Genomic DNA, 11499 nt, shown 5'->3' on the forward strand with positions numbered 1-11499 from the left:
ATGGAGCTGGCCTTCGATGGACTAAGACTTCTAAAACCATGAGCCCTCAAATAAACTTTTCCTTCTCTACAGTTGTTCTGATTGGGTCCTTTAGTCACAGCAGTGAAAAAAGTTGAGTAAAACATAGGCCTTGGTGGGGATTGTGGCTCCAGGGCTCAGCTGGAGCCTGGCTCAGGAATTATGCTTAGGTCCCAGGTCCCAGAAAAGGTCGCTGACCATCATCTCTGAGTGAAGTACCACCAGGATCCCCTTGTGCCCAAGTTCAGCCCATATTTCCAGCCCAATTCAGGCCCCGAGGTGATAACATTCCCAACCCCTCTTCAGTGAACTTCAAATGAGGATCAGCATTAAACTCCAATGTGAGATCAAGGAAGTCCAACAAACTTATTTTTCTCACAATGACCACTTGGATGCTTTAAAAAATGTAAAATGAGAATATTAATGTGAACAAAATGTATGCATTCTTTTGTTTTCCAATTTCTCATTTTCCTCTGGCCCCTTTGACTGGACAGTGTTGACAAACACCAGTGTCACTGGTGTATCTGGTCCCCAAGACCCTCTGTGCCCTAGCCCAAGAGTGATTTAAGGGAGCCCTGGGTCCCAGGCCTCTCCCTTTGCATCATAACTTCCAGTAACTTTCAATGAATAAACCAAATAATGTTTACATCAACCTCGAGTTTTAAGATTCATTTAAGGAGAAAATTCTTTTCCAAGAAGAGGTGGTTGTTAAAATGGAAAAGAAAACCATTCTGGAAAGTAGACCAGGAAGACAGTGGAAGTGTTTGACTGTAAAATACACTGCCGTGTCTGAAACAGGAGTCTCCTTCATTTCTTTGGTTCTGGAGGAACTATCGGCGGGCCCTTCTTGCCAAAGTGTTTTCTTTGAAGACAGATATCAACAATAGCAAAAAATGCCGCCACACCCATAAGGCCCTGGAAAACAAAGGATTCTCATAACATTGGCATATTTTCTTCCAGTATGGGAATTCATCCGTTGATACCAGTTAACCAATCTTCTAGTCCACTCAAACTTCCTGACTGAGATTTCTGAGTTCAGCCCTCCCTCTGCCCAGTCATTAGGTCTTTCTTTTTCTCTTTAGACCCGACCAGAATGGGGCCATTTGCTCTGGGGTCAGCAACTAGGGGAAGGAAGCCATTAACTTGGGTCAGCTCCCTGGGCGTCATAACCAGATGGCTTCTCCACTGGAAACATTTACCAACTTTACTTGTAAACTTTGCTTCCAGGGCTGGGGTTGTAGCTCAGTGGCAGAGTGCTTGCCGAGCATCTGTGAAGCACTGGGTTCGATACTTAGCACCACATAAAAATAAGCAAAATAAAGGCATGCTGTCCACCTGCAACTACAAAATAAAAAATAAAAAAAAAAATAGAAAACACTTTGATTTCATCCCAAGAATTTTTTTGTGTGTGAAAATGAGCCCTTTCCATAAACAGGGAAAACACCCCAATCTTCAAGACTCACCAAAGCAATGATGTACTCCAGTGGCATTACTTCTCGACTGTTCACAGCAAATACTATGCCTCCCACAAGGAACCCAAAGCAGCACAGGTCGTTGATGAGGTCCTGAGAGGGGGAGAGAGAGTCAACCTCTGAAGGGCCAGGCCCCAGGGACAGCTGACCCAGCAGAGCTTTCTCCACAGGCACTGTTTTTCAAACTCCTACCTGATTTTTAAAATATATAAAAAGGTAAATGTGGCCCAGCCTGGGTGGATATACCAGTGCCTCCCAGCTGGGCTCTTTGAATAGGGATTCAAAGTCCAGGCTTTACTGCCCTGGGCTGGAGCCTGGGAAGACACAAACTCCCACCTGCCAGATGGCAGGTGCAAAATCACACATCTGGCCCCCTACCATTACTTGTTTAAATAAACACACATACAACTTCATGATGTTCCTTCTGAAGACCTCCCGGTGTGGTCTTTCTGCTCTCAGGGCATGCGTCAGCTCTGGAACAGGTGGCCCCTCACTAGGAGCCTCCCTCTTCAGCCCTGCCCCTGCCTTCCTTCCTACACCCCCTGCCCTCTTTGTGAGGCAGTAAGGCTGCCTTCTTCGGAGACCTTTCCCTCCATTCCTGTGGCTTCGGTCTTGCACTTGCCATCTTCTTGCCTTCCTTGCCCTACTGATAAAAAGAAAAGTCACACTTTTCTGAGTTGGCCAAATGATGGCCATGTCAGACCAGCCTCCCACTCTAATACATCTGGGGTGAGCTTCTGGGACGAAATGCTCTTGTGGTGAGAGGCAGCCAATCCTACAGTGTTTGGCTACACCACTTTCCCTTGGGTTTCCTTAATGCCATCTTCTGCCAATTTTCCTTCCCTGGCTACCATGTCTCAGATCTTTTGTATTGTTTTGAATTTGATACAGTTCAAATACACAGAAAATAATAGAACATCCTGCTCGCACCAGATCCCAAGCACTGAAATTTAGTAAATATTAATATCTTGCAGTATTTGTTTCAAGATCTCTTAAAAATATGAAAAGACCTGAACTTTATAGAATGAGCTAGAGTCTCACCCTCCCATCCCTCTTCCTGTCCCTCTGCTTCCCAGAAACTGATGTGTACTTTTCCTGAGTTTGAATATTCCTACATATTGTATATTCATATACAATATATATGTGTTTTCAAAAGTTTAAAGGTAGCATACTTTTAAACTTTTGCTTTTTGCTTTTAAACACTTGCTTTTTATTTTTTTATTTTGTTTATTCATTTTTTTGGATGATGGGGATTCAACTCAGCAGTACTCAACCACTACGCCACATCCCCAGTTCTATTTTGTATTTTATTTAGAGACAGGGTCTCACTGAGTTGCTTAGCGCCTTGCTGTTGCTGAGGCTGACTTTGAACTTTCGATCTTCCTGCCTCAGTCTCCTGAGCTGCTGGGATTACAGGCGTGTGCTACCACACCTCCAACACTTGTTTTTTAAATTTTTTAAGATTTATCCATATTGAGAAACATAGATTTATTACTGTTAATTGATGTAGGAATGAACCAATCTAGACAGTTTGTTCTGCCTTTAAAAAAAATCATTCTTCCAAACTCTGCTGCAATGATGATCCCCCTTGTCTGTCACCCCACCCACCCCTGTCCATCTCCTTAGCTAGGTTTTACCAAGTTTGTCTCTGAATTGCTAGTGTGCATTTATACTCACACCAGGAATGGGTAACAGCTCCTGTCTCCCTGTCCTTGCCAACACCCAAGATCATCTGGATTATTAACATCTTTTCAATCTGGTGAGTTGAAATGGTGTCTCTGTGCTATTTGAAGTTTGATGCCTTTGGTTACTAATGAAGATGAATTTTTTTTTTAAATCATGTTTTAGGCACGTGAACCTCCTCTTTACATCTCTTGTCCCATTTGTCTATGGTTTGTTTTAAAATTTTTATGTCTTCTGTTGTAAAGTTTTAATTTTAAGGGATATGTAGTCTATCCCCTCTCTCTTCACCCCCACCTCTCTCTCTCTCCCTCCCCCTCCCCCCAGTACTCCCAGGAACACTTGATTACTATTCTGTTCAACTGTTTTGTAACGCCACCTCTTCATATATCAAGGCACTGTATTATGGATGTCTAAGGTCTAAGGTCTAAGTTCTCTTTTCTATGTCTGTATTGCTCTGCTTAGGCTGCCATAAGAAAATACCACAGACTGGGTGGCTTAACAGCAGACATTTATTTTCTCACAGGTCTAGAGGCTAGAAGTCCCTGAATAAAGTGCTAGCAATTTGGTTTCTGGCAAAGGCTCTTCCTGGCTGGAGACAGTTGACTTTATCCCTATGTCTTCATATAGTTTTTCTTCAGAGAATGTGTGTGCATAGAGAGGGAGGGGGCGGAGATATTGATCTGATGTCTCTTCTGACAAGTATATGAATCTTATGGGATCTAGAGAGAGTTTGTTTCTGCCTTTAAAAAAAAAATCATTCTTCCAAACTCTGCTGCAATGATGATCCCCATTGTTTGTCACCCCACCCACCCCTGTCCATCTCCTTAGCTAGGTTTTACCAAGTTTGTCTCTGAATTGCTAGTGTGCATTTACACTCACACCAGCAGTGAGTCCCCTTATTACCTTTAATATTAATTACTTTGAGACCCCCATCTCCAAGTATAGCCACATTAGGAATTAGGACCTTGGCATATGAATTAGGAGAGGACACAAACATTCAGGCTGTAACAATCCCAACAGACATTTTATCAGTCTCTGAGCTAGGAAATCTGATGTCTCACTGGGCAAATCCATCCTTATAATTCTTCTTATTCTTCCCTAAGATTTTTAGAATTGCCTGGTGAAGTTCCATGAAAGCCCCTACTAAGTTCTGAATTGAACTGTCAGCTCTATGATAGCAACTCTTCACATCTGTGAATGTGGTATATTTCTCTATTTATTTAGGTTTATCATTTATTATTTATCATGATTTGTTAATAGCATTTTAAAATTTTTACATAAAGTCACTTACCTTTCAGCAGGTTTATTCATTTATTTGGTGGTACTGAGGATTGAACCCAGGGGTGCTCTATCATCCTCAGCCCTTTTATTTATTTGTTTTTGAGATGGGTCTCACTAAATTGCTCAGGCTGGCCTTGAAATTTCGATTCTCCTGCCTTAGCCTCTGGAGTTCCCAGGATTACAGGATGTTCCACTATGCCCAGTCCACAAGGATTATTATTGTCCTCATGTTATAGATGAGGAAACCGGCTGAGAGTAGTTTGGTAACTTGCCCAGCAGTTAGATGACTGCTGGGCTGATATCCTTCTGAAGTAAACATCCTTTATAGGAATATTCACTGGTGATGTAAGGCTGCTTTTGAAGTAATTTTTTTTTTTAATTCTCATTTTACTTTATTAACTTACAAGTGGATTGATTTTATTCTTTGAATTCTGCAACAATCTTCCCAATCAGTGTGTGCTGGCAAAGGGGTTAGGAGGAAGAGCTGATTGTTACACCTTTGCTTCCTCCAAGGACAGCAAAGCTTTTGACCACCAATAAAAGTCCCCTCCCTACCCAACCCATCCCAACATACACAGCTAAGTTTTGGAGAGTATTTTCCGCCTAGCTACCCATCTCTTGCCCAGCGGACCCTGCCTGGATGGCATCTGGGCCCTGAGCTCCAGTATGTGAAGGAGGCTGTTCTCCTCACTCTCCAGGTGCCCACACACCCATTCTGGAGGGCACACAAACCCAGTCTTCCCCACTGCCCCTCACTTACAGAAACGGGCCACATGATGAAGGACAGGTATCTTTGGATGGCAAGGGTGTTGATGAGAAAGAAGAAGAAAAAGATGAACAACTCCATAGTAATGAGGAGAGTCAAGGCTGGGTGCACGGGGGTTGCGTTGAAGTATGCCATTGCCCCTAACAGGCAGCCCTGTGTGGACACATACACGTGAGCAGCAGTGAAGGGCTGACCCTGACTCCCCCGCATCCGCAGCCCCTCTGAAGGCCCCTGCGGCCAGTTCCTCCCCTCCTCTTTCCTGGTCTTGGAACCACTGCCCATCTCACCACGCTGATGAGCTTGACCTCTGCGTGTCCCATGAGCCAGAACTCTTTATTGCTGCTTCTGAATTCCCACTTGTAGCGGCGAAGTCCTGTCCTTGTGCCCACTTGGTCCTTGGGCTCTTCCTTCTTTGGGGCCATCTTCGGCAGGGGCCCTCACCGTCTCACGACCTGCTAACCTCTCTTGCAGTCTCTGGACAGGCTGGGGCTAGTAGAGAGTCTGGTGCTACTGACCTCTCAGGAGCCCCCGCTCAGCTAACTGCCATCAGCGAAAACCAACGCCTGTGCCCTTTCCGCGCGCCCACCTCGCCGCGTGGCCCTGCGCAAGTCGCACCCACTCAGCAGCTGCCAGATCCGCGCACCCTCCACGAAGGAGCCTCCACTGGGTCCCACTTCACGGAGGAGCTTCCCTCCGGGTCTACGAGGCTTTGCAAGACAGCCCTAGTGCCGGCCGCCGCTCGCGCCTTGGGGTCGGGTAGGCAGGAACCCAGGGGTCACGATGCTTCCCCGGCCTCTTGGGGCTTGGGCTGCGCCGGCGCAATACGGTCCGCAGGGAAATGTAACGCAACTTTCACACAAGGCAACACGAAGAAGCAGACGTGCTCCCGACTTAGCAGTCCTGATTTTATGTTCACATGCAGGCCGGAATGGGTGACAGTGGGTGAGCTCAGCGGTAGCGTGGAGGGCGTGATATCACGCACAGACACAGGGGTATCCGTGAGGGCGCTGGCACGACCTTCAGCTTGGCTGGGGATTGGGTGGCTGGGATTTGGGTGGCTGGGATTTGGATGGCTGGGGTTTGGGTGGCTGGGGTTTGGATGGCTGGGGTTTGGGTGGCTGGGATTTGGATGGCTGGGGTTTGGGTTCCTCGGGTTTGGGTTCCTCGGGTTTGGGTTCCTTGGGTTTGGGTTCCTCCGCTTGGGAAGGCGTTTTGACTTTGATTCCCAGGATGACTTTCATGTTATTCCTCATCTTCTTGGTGACCAACGATGCATCGATGAGACACAGGATTGCCGCTGTGAGACAGAAAACCTGACAGACACAAGACCACAGGAGGGAAGGAAAGGTTGGGTTACTTTGCAGCTCAGCGCCAGTCCCTCAACGCAGGAGCTGTTGAGGGGGTTCTCCTGTTCCCTCCACCCTTCCATACCTTCTCTGTGCCTGCTAGGCCTTTCTCAGAGAAGGGGATCTTGGAAATGGTGATTTTGCTGCCAGAAACACAACCTCCCCATCCCATCCCCCCACCTTCACGCCTTTCCTGCCTTGAGGCATCAGGAAAGCACCAGGGGAGACTCCTGCCAGGGTGGATTCTGAGAAAGTCTCAGTGGAAAAACTTTTGGCCTGTTTGCTAGAGCAGAAAGGAGTGCCCAAGGGGCACAACTGGAAGGAAAAGAACTCAGACACTAGACTGGAGTGCCCTGAATGTGGTGAGGCCAAACCTCTGAGAGGGCTCAGGGTTGAGGCTGCCCAGGTGCTGAGACTGGGACTCCATTAAGAGGAGAGGAAGGTTTGAAACTCAGAAAACCCACTTGCAGTGGTCAGGGGGGTAAATGGAAAGTGAACCAGGCTGGAGCAAGAGGAGTGTGTGTGTGTGTGTGTGTGTGTGTGTGTGTGTGTGTGTTGGGCTACTGCCATTTACCATTTAGGCAACAATGGGCGAAGACCTGAGGTGGAACCCCTGCAATATAAGGCTTAGTTGCTGAGTTAGCAGATGGGGACCAGGGCAATAGAGCTGGATATTCCAGGCGTGGATGTTTCTCTTCATGGTCACTTGATCCCGGGCTGCTGAATGGAGTTTGCCTGGTAGGTCTTGCCTCAGCTAATGTGCAAGCTCCCCAGGGTGGCAGGGCCATACTATCAGCACTGAGCTGGGGTTTGGCACAATCCAGTGATATTGACAAATCTGTACTGATGATGGAATGAATTCAAAGAACTTAAACTCTTTTTCTTTCTGGATTAATTTCTGTCCCCATTTTTTAACTTCTTGAATCAATGTTCCCAACTCCCCACTCCCCACATCTTCCAAGCATTGATCTGCTATTTCTTGTGTTCTTCCATATGATGTGGGTTTCAGTCCCAAACCAAGTCCCAGTCTGTCCCAGCCTTCTGACCCAGGGCAAGGTATTTAACCTCAGTTCCTACATCTGTAAAAATTAAAGTTGTAAAGATGAAGTGAGAAAGTGCCTCACCTGGTGCATGGCACCCACCTGCACTTACTTCAGCAGGAGGCCACGCACGTCCCTTCTCCTTCCTGAATGGACTGGATTACTCACAGCTGACCATGTCCTTTTTTTTCATCCCCTACCACCTCTCTATTCATATGTTTTTAAAATATAATTCTTTAGTCCAGAAAAGTCAACGACTTGCTTATGGGCAAAAATAACTTGTAATATTTCAAAAGTAGTGTATATGATTCTCAAAAAGAGGTCTGCAAATTTGGGGGGGTACTTATTTGGAAAATGCATATTAGAATTGCGATTTTCATGAGCTTAGAGTTTGTGCAACTTAACATCATCTGAAGAAGTCACTGCAAAAAGACAAGAGGTGGAAGTGGGGATTTCATTCTGTTAATGACATAATGACAGTCTGCCAGTTTCCTTTTTTCAGAGTCTTAGAATACCCATCTCAAATGGAGTCTACTTACCCCTCCAATATAAAATAATGGCCTTCTTTCCTTTTCTTGCCATGTCAAAACAGCAACTATTAAAAGGAATACAGCTGAAATGAAACTGTTGATAAGATCCTGTAATAGAGTTAAAAATGGTCAACTTTTTATGAAAATGTAATTTCATAAAATATTTAAATTGGTCAATTACACATCTAAGAATGATGCCTTTTAAACACATTCCCTTTGAGATTAAAAGGAACCTTCAGAGCATACTTCTTACATTTTCTAGAGATATTTTTGTAATATTTATGTAATATTTGGGATAGGACTTTGCAGAAATGGGTTTCATTGGAACACCATTACAAACAACTACAACCAACTTTTCTTAAAGTACATAGGAAAGTGAGCATAAAAAAATCGAATGGTAAAAAAGAAACGTGGTGGCAAAAAGAAAAAAAAAAATCTAATGGTCTAGGGGCTAACCCAAATTGGCATTGCCTCAATGTGATTTTTTGAAGTCTTATATTTTAAATTTATGTTAATTCTGCATTCTATTTCATAACACATTTGTTAAGGAGGAGTATAATTTTAGATTATCACTTTACTGACTTAATTCCACTCCTAAATCATCAGTGCTCTTGAAGTGGTGTTAAATTTATTCTGAGTTTACATGCTCCGAGGACCAGGCCTGGTTTTCTGGAGTGAATGACTGTGTTGTTGACTTTTGTTCTTTCCTGAGATGTGGCCAAAATTGTCTGCTCCCACGTCTGCAGCTTCTTCGAATCTTTATTCTGGATTTCAGTAGTGAGTTCTTTAACTGCCAGTTCAACCTGCTCCTGTGTGTGTGTGTGTGTGTGTGTGTGTGTGTAGGGGCCAAAGCCTGGGGTGCTGGAATCACCCAATGGCCCAGACACCTAATTTGAATACTTTAAATCTTGATGGCCCAACTGGCACTGGGAGGATGTCTGGGGCTTAGACACAGGCAGGAGGCCTGCCATTCGGTGTATGAAATCATGATGGCTGTAATGGAACCCATCAATGTACCAAGCATTTCCCATTTTCTCACTTAACCGTCACAAAGCAGCCTCCAAACTCAGTTTTGTTATGATCCCTGTATAACAGAAACCAGCTCACTATTGCCTCCCATGAGGGACCTAAACTCGAAGTGTAGTATGTAATCTAATCTTTTTTTTGGTATCAGGGATCCAACCCATGGGCGCTTAACCACTGAGCCACATCCCCAACCCTTTTCATTTTTTATTTTGAGACAGAGTCTTGCTAAGTTGCTTAGGGCCTCACTAAGTTGTTGAGGTTGACCTTGAACTTGTGATCCTTCTGCTTCAGTCTCCCAGGTCACTGGGATTACAGGCATGTGCCACCATGACCAGCTTTAATCCGCTTTTGACATTTTCTGTGGAATGTGTCTGGAGGGTCAAAATGTACAGAACAAATAAGTTGAGAGTGTTTTTGTTGCTGAATTCTTTTGATCTGCCATTTCTTAGATGTGTGACTTGAGGCAAGTTTTGTCACCCCTCTGCCAACTTGATGATTTAACATGGGAATAATCATTGGGTTGATCTGAGCATTAAATGGTACAATGAATCTGAAAACATCTGATAATATGCCTCTAGTCAGTAGTGGGAGTGCATCAAAGTATGGATTCATGGGCTGGGGTTGTGGCTCAGTGGTAGAGTGCTCGCCTAGCATGTGCGATACACTGGGTTTGATCCTCAGCACCACATAAAAATAAATAAATAAAATAAAGGTATTGTTCCATCTACAACTAAAAAAATGTTTAAAAAATATGGATTCATGACATCTGCCCCCAAAATATGCAGAAGTAGTAAACTTTCTGCAAACTCCAGGTGTTCTTCCTGTTGAGGTTGGTGAGTAAGGAGCTCTATCATGGAACATGACTTTGCCTCTCCAAAAAAGCAAGTCCTGCAGGGTTCTGCAGCCTGAGTGAGAAGTCTGCCCACAGGGAGTAGGCCTAACTAAAGCAGATACAGGGTTTACAACGGTGCAGAAGGCTGAGCACTTGAGGGCTGTGTAAACTGAAATATTCAAAGATGCAAATAGAACTCTTACAGCTAAGAAGCAGAGTGTAAACCTTTAAAAATCCAAATGAAGCAGCCGTGGTCCTAGAATTTGGATGAAAGCACATTAATAATGATGTAATAATATTAGTAAACCAGCCACCAACTAGGCCCAGCTTTGATTCTATGTCCTATCTCCTCAATAGACAACAATAGTTCACTTTAGTCCCTGCTCACAAAGAAGTGCTCTCCTGAATTGTCCCTTGGAACTCAGAATCACCTTGTATCTTGCTACTGTAGCTCACATTTATTGAGCACTTACTATGCGTCATGCATGGTGCCACGTTGTCAACATGTGTTTTCATTTGATTCTCACAACAACTCTCATTATCCCCAATTTACAGATGGGTAAGCAACTTGCCTAAGGGTGGCTGAGCCAGTAAGTAGCTAGGACCCTCGGCAGTTTGACTCCAGTGCCCAAGACCATCTTCTGGACCATCTTCCTTCCTTTGACTTAGACACAGACCATCTTAATGACCTCGTCTGGACAGACAGAGAGATGTGTTCTCCCTGACGGCTGGGCTGCAATTGCAGCTGGACTCAGCCACGTGCTGCAGGACTTCAGCTTTCTCTGGCTGCCGTCCTTACTTATTATCTTTCTCATTTTTCCTAAATATCCTATTGATTCAAATAGTGTCCTCTGACTAAAATGCGAAGTAGGTTTACTACTTGACTATTATTTTCCAGATAACTACCAAATCAGTCTCTCAGATATACAAAATTGTATAAAATTGTAACTGGGAAGGAAAAATATGCTTTAATATTGAATACTTATTTGTAAAAATCACTATCAGAAACAAATTTAAACATTTATCATTTGTTTTCACAAAATATGAAATTTGCAATAGGTATTTACAAATAATAAACAATAACTAAATGCAACTTTCATTGGTTTCATTTATGCCCAGAGTTCTCCAAACACATGACAGAAGCTGCCAGAAATTACCAAAATTGTTGTTTTTCAATAAACTTACTTGAAGGGACATTCTATTTTTTAATTTTTTTTTTTTTTTTTTTTTTTTTTCTGTTACTGGGGATTGAACCCAGGGACACTCTACCATCAAGCTACATTCCCAGGCCTTTTTATTTTTAATTTTGAGGTAGGGTCTTGCCAAATTGCTGAGTGTCTCACTAAGTTACCGAGGTTAACCTTGAACTTGTGATCTTCCGGTCTTAGCCTTCTGTGTGACTGGGATTATAGGCGTGCACCACCACGCCCTGCTGAAGGAGACATTCTAAAGTGGATGCTATTTCTTATAAATGTAAAGATGCTGCTGATAGTTTTGGAATCATC

The 11499-nt window shown here is 44.1% G+C and overlaps 1 protein-coding gene across 1 annotated transcript; it reads right to left on the reverse strand.

Moving 5' to 3' along the window:
• Positions 1–731: 731 nt before the first annotated feature.
• On the reverse strand, positions 732–5642 carry CMTM2 (CKLF like MARVEL transmembrane domain containing 2; the record flags this gene model as incomplete). Its single annotated transcript, XM_079117223.1, has 4 exons — positions 732–933; positions 1482–1583; positions 5215–5373; positions 5508–5642. The coding sequence occupies 4 exons, from the start codon at positions 5640–5642 to the stop codon at positions 826–828; spliced, it is 504 nt and encodes a 167-aa protein (XP_078973349.1). The 3' UTR covers positions 732–825.
• Between the last annotated feature and the right edge of the window lie 5857 nt (positions 5643–11499).

Source organism: Sciurus vulgaris (assembly GCF_902686455.1).
Source record: "Sciurus vulgaris genome assembly, chromosome: 17".
NCBI classification, from domain to species: domain Eukaryota; kingdom Metazoa; phylum Chordata; class Mammalia; order Rodentia; family Sciuridae; genus Sciurus; species Sciurus vulgaris.